This window comes from Erythrolamprus reginae, chromosome 3, assembly GCF_031021105.1.
Source record: "Erythrolamprus reginae isolate rEryReg1 chromosome 3, rEryReg1.hap1, whole genome shotgun sequence".
NCBI classification, from domain to species: Eukaryota; Metazoa; Chordata; class Lepidosauria; order Squamata; family Dipsadidae; genus Erythrolamprus; species Erythrolamprus reginae.
Window position 1 is genome coordinate 76,645,369 of NC_091952.1, and position 16,409 is coordinate 76,661,777.

At 41.9% G+C, this 16,409-nt stretch overlaps 1 protein-coding gene across 2 annotated transcripts in view; it reads right to left on the bottom strand.

Moving 5' to 3' along the window:
• The window catches only part of TUT4 (terminal uridylyl transferase 4), a 53,620-nt gene that overhangs the window by 31,390 nt on the left and 5,821 nt on the right, over positions 1-16,409 (bottom strand). For both annotated transcript variants that reach the window (XM_070745909.1, XM_070745908.1), the window contains exons 2-6: positions 15,235-15,905; positions 9,149-9,312; positions 5,737-5,853; positions 3,726-3,903; positions 830-918 (exon numbers count right to left, since the gene is read on the bottom strand). In XM_070745909.1, the coding sequence (XP_070602010.1) occupies positions 830-918; positions 3,726-3,903; positions 5,737-5,853; positions 9,149-9,312; positions 15,235-15,796 (1,110 nt within the window). In that variant the 5' untranslated portion in view covers positions 15,797-15,905. The remainder of the gene's footprint in view (positions 1-829; positions 919-3,725; positions 3,904-5,736; positions 5,854-9,148; positions 9,313-15,234; positions 15,906-16,409) is intronic.

Sequence of the window (16,409 nt, forward strand, 5' to 3'; positions counted from 1 at the left end):
TAGAATTCCCAGCTAAAATCCTCACTCTTAGCATGAGTGATTTCCTCAATCTATGGTCAGAATGTTTACTAGCTTCCTTGTCTGAACACTTCTAAAGCTAAGGTGTTGAGACCTGTAAAACTAAATGGTAACATTCCCTGGGAACCCTAAGTTTTTGCATATGTGATTTCTTGAGACTAAGGTGAAAGGATCTCAATATTCAGTAAGAATTATCTAAGAATAGGGTTTGCTGATTAAGATTAGAGCTACCACATCTGAGCTGCAAAATTCCTGATAAACAGACAACAGTGAACACTTAAAGAGTTTTTTGTATCTAATGCTGATTAAAAAAAATAATCATTAGATGTTATTGGGAAGTTAATAAATTGAACTCAAATCCAAACCCAAAATAATTTTCCTATTAGGCTCCGTAAAGTTTCAAAGAGATCCAAGACTGGAATGTATAAAACATCCTTCTAAAGTACTGTAACTTGTTTCCACTGTTTCCAATTTAAGCAAAATGAGCATATGGCTTTGGCTTGTCTTATCTCCAGCCTCATTCAAAAGTTATAGAGGTTTACAAGGCTTCTCATATACATAGAATCTCTTCTAGCCTGCCCACTACCTACTGGAAGCACTAGACATAGCCTCAAATTGACATAAAGTGTTTAATTTGTCCAACAAGAAGAATGAACTAGCTCAAGAATGAAAACTACCTCTGAGGCATAAAACAAACCAATTTCCGTGAACAGTTTCCTTTTCTATATCTTGGTATAGAAAAACATTTGAGCTTCAATTTCAATATATTAAACTACAGTTTCTTAAATAATGTAACAAATATTTGACTTACCGTTGAAGGAAATTTTATATCAATATTAACATCACTGGTTTTAAAAGCAAATCTAGTTAGACAGGATCCATACATCCTCAAAGAACACTCTAGAAATTTTTAAAAAAATGGTTTTGTAAGTAATCATGTAATTGTGATCACTCTTTCCCTAAACTTTTTTAATATTACAGCTGTTCCCTAAATATTTTAAATCTCTATTCCTTGTTAAATTCACAAATAAGATGAAGGTTCAGATACTCCCCTTCTCGTTTGGTTTTTTTACATAGACAGGATATATGAATGAATTATAATTCAGTTTTGGTTTATCAGATTCCAGATTTTTAATGTTCTATGCAAACTAATAATTGTGGTTTGACATAAAATCTGGAATTTTTCCACTAGAAAATGTGTTTCATATAGTCTATATATTCATTACTTTTATATATGTATTATATATGTATCCATGTATGTACGTATTAATCTGTATTAGCATTAAGGTATAAAAGAATGGGGTCAGGACACAAAAAAGTACATGAACACAAACTAAAATTAATGGCCTGAGTCCTTCGGGATTGGGCAGCACAGAAGTCGATTAAATAAATAAATAAGGCACCTCATTTATAAAATTATTTATTTCAATTTATACGGCCAGCCATGTCAACATTTTGATTCTGTGCAGCTACAATAGATATATGTAACTGGCAGCCAAGGTTTTTTAAAAAAAATTAGAACAATTAGTGGAACCATCAATGGGTTCCACCAAACCTTTGTCACGTGCATAATATTTTGTCTGAACTGAACTGTCATTGATTCTGAGACAGTTACAGGACTCATAGCATGTCTCTTCTCCCAAATCTATGTGATAGGTAGACACAATTAGAGAAATGCATTGCCTAAGATATATTAGTCCCATGCTATGCTAACTGCCAACATCTTGAATTGAACTCAGAAACACACTGGCAATGAATGCAATTTATATTCAAGAGCACTGCTGTACTTCACTTGGGGGGAAGTGACTAAGGCATGAGCGACTATGAACAGAACTTCTCAGTACAAGAATGGGCACACCTGGCACACAACACAAATCTATGCAAAAGATGTCATTTGTAGGCAGAGATTCTGTCCTGGAAGCAACAACTGTTCCTCCTTGTGTTTCACCCACTTACCTTCATATTTGCACCACTTCAACATATTCTATTACTATATTTTTAGCAAATGAACAAAGATGTTCTCCCATACTCTATTTTCTTTTCATGTAAATAGAGTAAAATACAATTAGAATGAAAAAGATTTGTCTTTTGCTTCTTTAGGAAAGACTGTGCTTTATTTAGAAGCAGAAACTCACTACATATAACAAAGAAACTGTCATTTTATGAAATGACTGTTATTAAGCATAAACAACAGAATTTATAACTGTTTATTTTTTTAGCCGTCATGTAATAATCAATGCCTTGTTAATATTGTTTTCTGTTACAGGTAGTCCTCGACTTACAACAGTCCATTTAGTGACTGTTCAAAGTTATAATAGCAATAGCACTTAAGACTTATATATATTACTTCACAGACCTCTCTAAGTGGTTTACAGTATATAATTTTACCCACCTTGGTAGAATAGAAGGCTGAGTTAGCCTTGAGCCTGGTGACATCTGAACTGCCAAACTGCAGACAGCTGGCAGTCAGCAGAAGTAGCCTGCAGTACTGCACTCTAACCTCTATGCCACTGTGGCTGGTAATGATACTGAAGAACTGATTTATAACCCGTTTTTACCTTTATGACCATTGCAACAACTCCATGGTTACATGATCAATATTCAAGTGCTTTGCAACTGACTCATATTTATAACAACTGCAGTGTCCCAGTGTTCTGTGATCATCTTTTGAACCTTCTGAGAAGCAAAGTCAATGGGAAAGCCAGATTCACTGACAACCATGTTGCTAACTTAATAACTGAAGTAATTCACTGAACAATTGTGGCAAGAAAGGTTGTAAAATCTTAACGTAAAACATTAACAAATTTTGGGTTAATTGTGGACATAAGTTGAGGACTACCTGTATAAGCAATTACAGTGGTACCTCTACTTAAGAACTTAATTTGTTTCGTGACCAGGTTCTTAAGTAGAAACGTTCTTAAGTAGAAGCAATTTTTCCCATAGGAATCAATGTAAAAGCAAATAATGCATGAAAACCCATTAGGAAAAAAATAAAAGCTCGGAATTTGGGTGGGAGGAGGAAGAAGAGGAGGAGGGCAGTCGCTGCTGAAGGAAGAAGGTGAGGTGAGGGGAATAAAAAAACCCCAAAAGTTTAAGGCTTAAAAAAAAAAAAGAGGGACTCTGAGACAGCAAGGAAGAGTATGCGCCTCCCATACACTGGCTGCTGCTGCTGCTACCTGCTGTCTCTTCCTTCCCATGCTGAAGGGCTCCCCTCTCCTCTCGCTCGCTCGCTTTGTAGCCAGTGCCTTTCCCTCACTGTGGTGACTCCTCAGCTGCCCAGAGCAAAGGGAGCATTTTTCTCTGGGCACTGGCAGAGGTTTATTCCCTGTCCAAGCGCCCAGAGAAAGGAAAATGCTTCGTTCGCTCTGGACTGCCAAAGCCTCCTAAAGTGCCACCGAAAGGCTCATCTGCCAGCCCGAGATGGCCAGGACTAAAGGGGGAATGGCAGGAAACTGGCTGGGCCTTCGTGCTGCTCTCAAATTTCCTGGGAAATTTTTCTTAAGTAGAGGCAAAAAAATCTTGAGCACTTGGTTCTTATCTAGAAAATTCTTAAGTAGAGGCGTTCTTAAGTAGAGGTACCACTTTAGCTTAATTTTGCTATTCTAATTCTAAAATATCCTGCTAGGGAGCAGTACATAGCTGACCAACCTCATCTGAAAAAATACAACCCCTATTTTGCATCCAGATGAGAGATACCAGGAAGTTACCTGGTAAGGATTGCTGAATAATCTTTTCCATATCATATACAATTTCTTGGCGGACTTTGAAATCATCATCAGATATTCCTTTTTCTTTTGCTGCCTCCATCAGCATAAAATTCAAAGCAGCAACTTGTACAGGTGAAGGGGGAGGGAGGGCACGGAGCTCATTTTCTTCTTGCTTTTCCTAATGAAAAACATAAAGATAAAAAGTAATGCTTTGAACTTTAACAGGAGAATCCTGCAAATATCAGTTTAATTATTCAAAAACCAATTGAAGCAATTAGCAAACAGAGCAAGAAAAGCAAGGGGGGCAGGTTAGTATTCATGTCCTTATGGCCACTGAATGAAAAATGAACAAGACATGGGAAAAACACAAGCCAACCACAGAAGTCTCAAGGCTGTAGCCAATCCTGAAGCCAATTTGAAATGTTCAGATAACCTGCTCTCTCAGTTGCCTGTAGTTGAGAAAACACCACTTACTAAATTATTAATTCATAATCATGGAAAGTTAAGAGACTGCATTATGCTGCCCATCTTAATATCCCAGTTCCTAAGATAATATCTAACCATTGTTATCTTTAGCCAAGGAAACATTTTTGTCTCCCTTCTCTCTGAGGGATGAACATTTATGAAAATAACTCAGGTGTCTCTCAAAAGCTCTCGACCAGAAATTGTAAACAAAATTGGGCAAGGATCCAAAAGAATAAGTGATGAAATATATTGTTCAAAGCAGCCTGTCCATTTCCTCAGGTATTATGAAAATGATCCACTCTAATGATACAACTGTAAAATGTAATCTCAGCATTGATTGTGATGTATGAGAGATTTTATCTGCAAAATAATAATAATAATAATAATAATAATAATAATAATAATAATAATAATAATAACTACTACTGGAAGTGTTGCTACAAGCTTAGACAGTTCTGATTAGAACTAGGAGAGGAGGCAAGGCTGTCAGTTGCTTCAAAATCTAAAGCAACCCAGAGGATGTAAGCTTCTCAATGCAGTATATACAGAAAAATTGTGTCTTTGTGCATGAATCACCTAAAAATAAACTTTCAAATGGACTTTATGCTCTGTCTTATGAGATTTAAGTCAGTTCCTCTCCTCCACCTGTGCTCCACCCATCTACATTGTTGTTGCAAACCCCACTGAGTTTACTCACCTGGGTTTACTACAAGATCAAAGCAAGTAACAAATTACTTTTAAGAAATTGTGTCAACCTCTCCAATAGGTTCCTATCCTAAGACCAACAGGGGCATTAATAGAAGCACAGGTAAAAAAGCTTCAAGGCCTTTTTGGAATCTAATTAAACCGAATTGGATTAAAAAAAACTAGGGATATACCATAATAACAGGTCCACTACTTGTATAGATGGGATATAGCTACATATTCAACCTTAACAGCATGATTAAGGTTAAATAAATCTGACTTATTCTCACCCATAAAACAAACTTCTAATCACAATAAAATACTAAACTGAGTCCGTGCCTTGTAACCAACAAGAATAGGCCCATGGGTGCCAGGGTTGCTATGAAACCACTCTAGATAAAACAACAGAAAGAAACACTGAAATCTCCACACACAATAATTCTAGGAATCTCCAACATCAATTCTAAGACCAGCACAGCTTAGGCAGAGATTCCATTAAGCAGCAGGTTATGTATAATAACAAAATTTCTAACCTATTCCTCTTCAAATAACTATGAGCCATTTTTTTCATAAATACCATGGTGACCTTAGGGACCATACCTGCACCTCTACTCTTTGGCTTATAATTACAAAATGTCTAGACTGAAAACCAGGGCCCATACTAGCTTACATGACTTTCTATGCCATTTTTGTTACACACCATGTAGCTCAATAGCAGTTGGATCTTTTTTTCACCATCAACAAAGTTCTTATGAGTCTAACTCAGTATCTATTCATCTTGGTTGCTTTTAACCAATATTTTAAAATTTGAAACCAAGATTGAACTTCAGAACAAAATATCAAAACTTATTCTAGTACTTACCATGATATTCTTTTTATGGCGTTTTTCTTTAATATGTTTATGAGCTCCCTGGATATTTTCAATATGAACTAAACACAGCTTACATAGGTACTGGCAATTAGAGTATTCTGGAGAACGCTGTGGGAAAAATACACATATTTGAGATTCAGCAGCCACTTCATTATCCTGTTTTCCCCACCACATCATAACAATAAAATGTTTTTAAATACATTTACAACAGAAGAGTACAGTACACAAAGACTGTCCCAACTCACCATATAGGAATAGCCATTTATGTAAGTAAATTTTAAAAATTTTTAGACATACCGTACATCTTTCAGTTTTCGGTAAAGCTATTCAAAGGGTTAACTTAAATACTGAGAAAGTATAAAACATTAAAAACTTGTATTGACTGCTACCTATCATGTTCATAAATATTCCAGAACTGTTTATGGAAAAAATAAATTCAAGAGTTTAGCATCATTAAAACCTAAACCAAGTAGCAACTGCAAAATTAAGACTGTGTTGGATTACCATATTTTTCGGAGTATAAGATGCACTCTTTTCCTCCCTAAGAGGCTCATAATTTGGATGCGTCTTATACTCTAAATGTAGCCTCCCCGCCCCCAGCCCTAAATAGCTGCTAACAGTCTTCCCAGCTCTTACCTTGCAGGGCTCTTTCATTGTTTCTCTCTGCAAAGAATGTTTTCCATGCCCTAAATCTTTGCACGGTTTTTTCATTGCTATAATTTGCTCCAAATAAGTTTCTTTCCAGCCTAACCAGGTGATAACGATGCTCCCAGCTCTTAACAGCTTGCAAGCTCTTTCATTGTTACTCTCTTCAAAGAATGTTTTCCAAGCCCTAAGTCTTTGCAAGTTTTTTTTCCATTGCTCTATTTGTTCTGAATGTTTCTTTCCAGCTGCTAAGGATGTTCTCAGCTCTTACTGGCTTGCAAACTCTTTCATTGTTACTCTCTCCGAATAAAGTTTTTTTTAAAGCCCTAAGCAGGGGATAAAATAATGTGCTGAAGTTGACCAGACTAAGGATGCTAGCCAGATGGTAAGCATATTGTTTTCTCTATTTTCCTTCCCCAAAACTAAGGTGCGTTTTATACTGCGGTGCATCTTATACTCTGAAAAATACGGTAAATGAAATATTTATTTTTGTTAATATAATATATGGAAAGTATTTTTTCTCTTTATACAATCCCAACTTTCAGATACCATATTTTTTGAAGTATAAGACACATCTTTTAACTCCCTAAAAGAGGCTGAAAATTTGGGTGCATCTTATACTCCGAATGTAGTATTTTTTAAGCTTTTTTCCCAGCCCTAACTAGGTGCTAACAATCTTCCGACTCCCTCCGAAGGTTTTTTCCCCTGTCCTAAATCTTTGCAGGCTTGTTTTCATTTATACTCCCTCTGATCAAGTTTTTTCAGCTCTAACCAGGGGATAAAATAATGTGCTGAAGCTAAACAAACTAGGGACGCTAGCCAGGTGAACACCTGATAGGTAGATTCCCCCCCCTCTATTTTCCTCCCCCAAAACTAAGGTGCGTCTTATACTCTAATATGGCATATTGGTTATCCTGGCTTCTACAATTACCAAAGGAGCTTCTTCCTACACATATATTCTTCATAGCAGAAGAGCACCAAAGCTGAAATTTTTCCCCTTGGAAACGGTCTTCCCCCTATTTCATGATGACTGCCCTTAATGTTCCTTTTCTATATTCATAATCATTTTGAAAGATTTTGTGATTAGAATGGCATGCAATATCGAAGTATGGTTATACAATCAATCTGATTAAAAACATTACAAAAACCTTAAGTTTTACTTTTAATTGCCTTCATAGAGCACTCCAATAAGGAATTGTTTAATACAAATTAATACAATACAAATAGTCCTCTGCTTACTATGGCAATTGAGATGAAAATTCCCATGGCTAAGTGATGTGATTGTAAAATACAACTTCACTGCCAGTGACGGCAACTCCTGCATTCCTTGCCGCTGTTAAGTGAATCTCATGATTGTTATGCAAGTCAACTTCCTGCAGGGTTCCTCAACCAAAGTCAGTAGGGAAACCAGGAGGAAAACTGGTTGACTTTGGTTGGGGAAGCAAAATGCAGGATGGTAGCAAAATGGAGATAAGTGGCTGGTACTGGTGAGGGAGAGAGCAAGAGGGTATAATATTTTATTATTTATTAATTATTTTTATTTCTAGGCCGCTCTTCTCCGAAGACTTAGGGCGGCTTACAACATAAAAATTAAATACATAAACATAACAAAGTAGAAATTGAAGTTAAAATTAAGTCAACTTAAAACTAAAATCCATTAAACATACTAAAATCCAATTTAACAAGCCTAAACATCAATTAAGGGCATGTGCAAGAGGTATGTGACATGTGTTGAAAACAATGTATGTGGGTGCAAAAGGTTGTGCAAGAGGTACAGCATATATCAAGTGCATGAGTAAGCAGTGCAGCACAAAGAACTGGAGCAGGCGTGGATAAAGTGGGGGACACTCACTTCAGCAATTTGGGACTGCAGCAATTTCCTGCTAGCTTCCCCCATTGCCTCTCTGGGAAAGCTGGTAGAAAAGGCTATAAATGACTATCACATAATAGCTGAGCAGTGCACCTGATCATAAATGTGAATTGGTTGCCAAGCACCCAGATCGCAATCACTTGACTGCAGAAGTGCTTGGACAGCTGAAACTCCGAGGATGGCTTGAAACATTCATTGGTTCAGTGCCATTATAATTCTGAAATTTTGAATAAATGATTGTAGGTACAGACCTACCTGTAATATATTCCATCCTAAAGTAGAATAATTGTTTCAGTTTATAAACAACAGAATATTTATGCTTATGGACATGGAACACCAAGATCAAATGTACATATAAAACAAGGAAACCTTTTTCTATAGTCAACACTGCTAATCAGGATTTGTTTCTGGAACATATGATAGTCGTGGGAAAACATTAAAAAATATCTGTGCATGTTGATTTTTAATACATTTCAAGCCTGAGATACAAAAGTCAGCCTAAATACTATAAATACTAGAATAAATACTAGAATACTAAAACAAAACTGTACATAAAGTGTAATTAAGCACCTACATTAATGGTTTATCATCAACTTTGAATAGGCTTCTTCGGTGTTTACTACAAACCAAGAAATGTATATAATTCCTTCAAATTAACTGTAAAATTATCTCTTCTTATCTATTATAATAATGTGAAAGGCTATTCAGAAGTATGTTTCCTGCCGTGCTAAAATTCTTCTAATCCAAAATTACAAGATGTTTTAAAATTTAGATAAACTTCTTCATACTGTAAAATTTAAAGATAAATCCTGTAATTAAACTCTTCTTTTAAGTTAGATATACAATCTAGCATGCACACATATACACAAATTAAATTCTTGTACTTACTTTTTCCAAACGGATAATATAATCTCTTTCCAGTCGCTCTTCAGCTTGTTTCAAGCCCAACTGCTCTTCTTCCATCAGTGTTGATTCATCCATGACAGCAACATTTTCTAAATAATCAGTTTCTGACTTACTTTCTTTAGCAGAGTCAGAATTTTTCATTTTACCTTGTAGAAAAAGGGTGAAGAGAATGTTTAATACATTTTTCATAACTACCATAAATCTAAATTAAGAAATCATGGAATGTAAATACAGTGATCCCCCGTTTATTGCGTCCCCAACCATTGCGAACAGGGTACTTCGCTATTTTTCAACCCGGAAGTCAAAAATACCATCTACGCATGCGTGCCCTGCACGCATGCGTAGATGGCAGCGGCTTCCCTGGGTCTTCCCCCTCTTGCTGGCGTCAGCGAGGAGTTTCCCCACCGCCCACGCAAACTCCTCGCTGCCGCTCGCCCGCCCTTCGCCTGCCCACGCCGTTCGCTCCCCCCTCTTGCTGTCGGGAGGGCGAGAAGCCCTCCCCAGCACCCGCTCGCCCGCCCTTCGCCCTGGCGGAGAAATTCCAGCCCCCACCTGGTCCCGCCCGATCCTCCTCCCTGAGGCAGCTCGCCCTCCCATGGCCGCTTCCTCCACCCTCTATTGCAAGCCCTCGCCACCGCAGCCAACGCGCGCTGCGATCTTCAAGCCCGGCTCCTTTCGGCCCAGCATCCCGGGCCAAGCAGCTGCCTTCCGTGACTGAGCCTGGCTGGCCCGGAAGATCGTAGCGCGCGTTGGCTGCACCGGCGGCGACATTGCTGCCGGCTTGGCTTCGCTCGCCGCTGCCTCAGGGAGGAGGATCGGGCGGGACCAGGTGGGGGCCAGATCGTAGCGCGCCGGACGGGGGTCTCCCGGGCACGCACCGGGGGCAGCCCAGCCGGAGCTCCACTTCAGGTGCCGGCGGAAAAGCCCGGCAGCCAAGCCGGCGTCTTGCGATCGCCGCCTGCCCGCTTCGCCCGGCTCCTGCGGGTCACTTCGGGGGCTCTTCCTCCCTCGGGGCGCAAATAAAAAACCCCCAGCCCTGGAAGTTCGCCGCGTCTGTCAACGCTTCTCTTCCCCTTCCAAGCGCCCGATCGCAGCCTGGCAAAGCCGGTGCAGACGGGGATAAAAAACACCCCCCCTAAAAAAGCCCGGGGCGCCACGCGCAACCACCTGCCTGCGTTCGCGGGGGGAAGATCCCCGCTCGCCGCCAAGGATGCCGAGGCCGCCCGGGAGAGGTCAAAGCAAGCCAGGCCCGGCGGGCGCCCTGGAGCCGCCGGCAAACAAAGGAATAAAAAAGGAGGAAGCCGAGCGCGGGGAAGAAGCGAAAGCGCCAATTTGCACAACTCGCAAAAGCGCGTGGAAAGATCACAAACACACACACACAAAAGCCGCGCGGGATCTGCACGCGGGGCTGGGAGGGAAAAAAGCGCCTCTTTGCAAAGCAGCAGCCGCCCGATCCGGGGCGCGGGACCCCAGGCTCAGTGACGGAAGGCAGCCGCTTGGGCCGAGAGGAGCCGGCCTTGATCCGCCAACGCGCGCTACGATCTTCCGGGCCAGCCAGGCTCAGCGGATCAAGGCCGGCTCCTCTCGGCCCAAGCGGCTGCCTTGATCCGCTGAGCCTGGCTCGCCCGGAAGATCGTAGCGCGCGTTGGAGACAGGCTTTGAGTTTTGGCTGCGGGGCGAGGGAGTTAGGAAAGTCCTACTTCTCCCCCCGCAGCCAAAACTCAAAGCCTGTCTCCTGCTGCCCGGTTTAGCCAGGACACGAGCGGCGAAATGACTTGGAGGAATGTGAAGCTGAAACCGGCCGGTTTCATCTTCACATTCCTCCAAGTCATTTCGCCGCTCGTGTCCTGGCTAAACCGGGCAGCAGGAGACAGGCGGTGGGCTGGGAGCCGCAGGCGAAAGGAGCTCGGGCATTGTTCTCCGGACCCCGCCCGCAGCCTGGAGAGGGAAAGGGCCGCCGCGGGGCTGAGCGGGCGGGGTCCGGAGAACAATGCCTGGCGCCGCGCTCCGATGCCCGAGCTCCTTTCGCCTGCGGCTCCCAGCAGCACTTTGAATCCAGCAGCTTCTGCTGGATACGGGCGGTGGGTGGGACGAGCAACGCGGAAGCCAGGGGCTGTGGCAGCTCGCCCCCCCATCGCCCGTATCCAGCAGAAGCGGCGGGATTCAAAGGGATTCAAGGCTAACTTCTGCGCTTGGCTTGAGGACTCAGCTCGGAAGCTGCACGGGTGTTTTAAAAGGTCTCCGCCGGCATGGGGGGCTTCCTACCACCTCCCGAACCCCCAACTCGGGTTTGGGGGGGTGCTAAGAAGCCCCCCATGCCGGCGGAGACCTTTTAAAACACCCGTGCAGCTTCCGAGCTGAGTCCTCAATCTTCGGCTCCTCGCTAGCGCTGTGGGAGTAAAAACACCGTCTGCACATGCGCAGACGGTGTTTTTACTTCCGCATCGCTACTTCGCGAAAACCCGCTCGTTGCGGGGGCTCCTGGAACGGAACCCTCGCAACGAGCGGGGGATCACTGTATATCCTTTTTTGAAAATTGTGGCCACTAAGTTTGGAAATGCTCATAATAAAAATTAAAATTTAGATAACAAGTTTTATTGATAATTCTCAGTATTATCATATGGATCAAATATAAGAATATAAAATTACTGAGAATCTCTTTATGACTTGAGAAATTAGGGGAAACATACATACATATACACACACATACACGTAGACACACGGTCCCCTTAGAAACTGCTCTGCTTAGCAATTGTTTGCTATTATGATGCTTATGAAAAAATAACCCTATAAAGGAAAGTTTTTCTAGAAAGGAAAATTGAAGATAGATCATAAACACAATAATAATTTCATTTACTAACCACTTCTCAAAATGACTGAGTTGCTGGCCCCAGTTGGGATCCCTAAACAAGTTGATTTCTATATACTGGTAGCAACACAGAAATACAGTGGTACATCTACTTAAGAACTTAATTCATTCCATGACCAGGTTCTTAAGTAGAAAAGTTTGTAAGTAGAAACAATTTTTCCCATAGGAATCAATGTAAAAGCAAAGAATGTGTGCAAACCCATTAGGAAAGAAATAAAAGCTCGGAATTTGGGTGGGAGGAGGAAGAAGAGGACAAGGACAGTTGCTGCCGAAGGAAGAAGGTGAGGTGAGGAGAATCAAAAAAAATCCCAAACTTTAAGACTTTTTAAAAAAAGAGGGACTCTGAGGCAGCGAGGACCACGCACCTCCCATACACCCAGTGCAAGGCTACCTCCCATACACTGCGCCAGAGAGAGAAAAACCCAGGGGGAATGACAGGAAACTGGCCCGGCCTTAGTGCCGCTCTCAAATTTCCTGGGAAATTTTTCCGCGGGTTCTTAAGAAGAGGCGAAATAATCTTGAACACCTGGTTCTTATCTAGAAAAGTTCTTAAGTAGAGGCGTTCTTAGGTAGAGGTACCACTGTACTTATTTATACTGCTGCATATTGATTTACAGCACTGAGCAGTTTACAAATGTCAGCACAATGTCCTCAACAATATGGGTCTTCATTTTGCCAACTCCAGAAGGATGGAAGGCCAAGTCAACTTTGAGCCGGTCAGAATTGAACTCTTGGCTGTGGACAGAGTTAACCTGCGATATTGAATTCTAACCACTGCATCACCATGGCTCTTTTTGTATATACCAAATCCATGGCTGCTAAATTGTTAAAGCAATGCCCAGATCACTAAATGGAGAATAGGGTGCCCCCAGGGTAGGAGAGGCCCTTGGAGGCATAACACAGACCGAGGCCCACCTGTTCTGGCCCTTTCCCCCACTCCCCAGATGCCCTGTGCTTCACTTTGTGTCACAGGTGTCCACAGGCCTTTTCCCACTTCCAGGTCTCCCCAGATCTTAGGTATGATTTCCATCCCACCACACCAAACAACTTCCTCCCTGTCTTTAAAGAGCTGTAAGACTTTCCAGAGCACTGGAACCAATTGCTTTTTTGTGCAGCCAAATGGCAGTGTTCCGGAAGAGACCACCATTTTGTCCTAACTACTGCCATGTGCCCAGAGATAATGCTTCTTTTGTTGCCTTAAGGAGATCTTCACAATCTTGCAGCATTCAGAAGCTTCTGCAGTGCTATACAGATTTTATTAAATAAAGAAGTCCTGCCTACTTTTGCATGACAGCATGCAAAAAACCTCTGTAGCACTATGCAGACCCTTCATGAAGAAGAGATTTTATTACCAGAGGTTCCACCAAAATAAAACCCTGTTATATTATTTTGAACCCTAAAATAAACGCTTGGCTTTATTTTGGGGGAGATCTTATTATTTTGGGGCACAGGGAGCAAGACAAGGATCCCCTTCCTATCTTTCCTGATTTCCAGCTCTATCTCTCTTACCCAGAGCAAATAGTGGAGACTGGATGTGCATGCTTTTAAATATTTTCGGGGAGGGCTTATTTTTGTTGAACGGTTTATTTTCTGAAGGGCTATTTTGGGGGAATGTCTTATTTTCAGGGAAACACAATACAGTAATACCTCATGATACGAACTTAATTGGTGCAAGGAGGAGGTCCGTAAGACGAAAGGTTCGTAAGACGAAACATTGTTTCCCATAGGAAACAATGTAAAGTCAATTAATCCGTGCAACAACAAAAAAAAACCGGCAAAAAAACGCTGCCGCCCGGCTGTCACCTTTTAAAACAGCCTGGGGGCTTCGGCGTTGGGAGGCTGCTGAGAAGCCCCCCGGCTGTTTTAAAAGGTGACAGCCGGGCGGCGGGGCTTCTCAGCGAAAGTTCGGGTTTGGGAGGCTGCTTTGAGGAGGCGGGGAAGCCTCTTGCAGCAGCTGCCACAGCCGCCGGCTTCCCCGCCGCTCGCCCGCCGAGGATGCTGACCTGCTGCCTCGCGGGGAAGCCGGGCAAGAGCGATCTTCTGCTGGCCATGGGCGAGCGGCGGGGAGTCGCCCATGGCCGGCAGAAGATCGCTCTTGCCCGGCTTCCCCACGAGGCAGCAGGTCAGCAAGAGCGATCTTCTGCCGGCCATGGGCGACTCCCCGCCGCTCGCCTATGGCCGGCAGAAGATCGCTCTTGCCCAGCTTCCCCGCGAGGCTTCCCCCATCCTCGCCCGCTGCCCGCCCGTCCAGAATGCTGACCTGATGCCTCGCGGGGAAGCCGGGCAAGAGCGATCTTCTGCTGGCCATGGGCGAGCGGCGGGGAGTCGCCCATGGCCGGCAGAAGATCGCTCTTGCCCGGCTTCACCCGGGTTCGGGGGGGTGCTGGCAAGCCCCCCAGGCCGGCTGCGACCTTTTAAAACAGCCGTGCCGCTTCCCAGCTGTCTCCTGAAGCCGAACGCCAAAGCCGAACTTCCGCGTTCGGCTTCAGGAGACAGCTAGGAAGCTGCGCGGCTGTTTTAAAAGGTCGCAGCCAGCCTGGGGGGCTTCCCAGCACCCCCCTGAACCCCGAACTTGTGCCGAACTTCCAGGCTCGGGTTTCGGGGGGGTGCTGGGAAGCCCCGCCGCCCGGCTGTCACCTTCTAAAACAGCCGCGCGGCTTCCCAGCAATCTCCGAACACCGGTTCGTAACTCGAAAAAAGTTCGTAAGAAGAGGCAAAAATTTTCTGAACCCCGGGTTCGTATCACGAGTTGTTCGTAAGACGAGGGGTTCGTAACTTGAGGTATCACTGTATATGAATGAACTTTCACTCTTACAATGTTTGATTCCATTCTAAAAGGATAATTCTTCACTTAACTTGTAGAAGATAACTGCATTTAATTTATGCCCTTATAGCTTTCTAAAAATTCCTTTCAAGCAGAAAAGCAATATAGCATGAAGAAAAAGCTCAATTAAAAACAGCAAAATTAGTTGTGCTTAAATTAAGAAATTATGATAGCACGTTTTATGTAGCAAAATGCTGGAGTATTTTCAAGTATAATTACAAAGATTTCTATAAAGTCCTACAAAAAATACGTTTTTAAATTTACATAAAAAGAAGAAATCAATCTGTCCCATTTAATAACATATATATAAGTATTAAAACAATGAAGTTTTAATTTCTTATAGGATTTTTAAAAAGCACTTGAATGCATACTTACAGTAATCTTCTGATGTTTGTTCTACTGATTTTAAATCCAAATCACTTTTTTCTGAATCATTACACAAATTAACATTAATTTTGGAAGTATCCTCTCTTAGTGGATTTTCCAATTCAGGAGCCCCTTTCTGGGCAGTTGGTAAGATTTCTGTACTGGCACCATTTTCTAAAATATGAGAAGTTGGAAGGTTTTCATGTGCATGCTGAACTTTCAATGCTTTCTGATTTTCCAATGCTGTTGATACATTTGGTAATCTTTTTCCTTTGCTATGATTCTGATCCTGAAGACCTGATCCCATGTCTTTATATCCAGGAATGCAACTATTTGTCTTACGTGATTTATTTTCTCCTGATTTTTCAGGACAAACATCATTTTGCTTAATCTTTTTGAAGTTGTTACCATTTGTAGAACTTTTCCCAACTTCTTTTATAGACTTGTCATTTCTGTTAGTTTTATAATTTTGATTGGTTACAGCTCTGGCAGTCTTGCTTTCTTCACACACAATACGGGTGGATTTTCTTATGTCATGATTTCCACTTTTTGGAATCTTGCCTTCTTCCATTATTAAGAAGACTTGCTTTTTCTATCAGTGGAGAAGATCTGAAATGAAATTTTGCAACAATTTGGATGGAGCAAAATCCTCTCTTCAAGCAAGGTAACTGGATGATTGTCTGGAAAAAACAAACATGTAAAAATATTACTACAAAACATAAATTCCTCAATCTGGTATCCTGAACTATTACAGACATATGAAGCAGATGGGAGTAGCCTTTAAAGCAGCCATACAAGCCTAGAAAAAAATGACACTGCTTTATCAATTTTATGAAATGCTTCAAAGGCCCTTCTATGTGCAGCAAAGCATGTGTAATTGAAAGACTCGTGTAGGTCTATGTTATATTTCATTCAACATCAGATTTATAACCTATGTTAGATATAAATTAGTGCAAGATGCTAAAGAAAGAGGTTTGGGTTTGCTGCATTTGAAATTGTATTTTGATGCTAGTTGTTTGGTCTGGCTTAAAAAGTAGGTCACTCTCCAAAACAAGGAAGTATGTGATCTGGACGACCATAAATTAGATTTGGATACCTACTTATGGTATGATAAGGTTAACTTAAATGTTGATTCCAACGAGCACTTTGTTAGACCTGTCATCCTGAGGGTTTGAAATAAATCT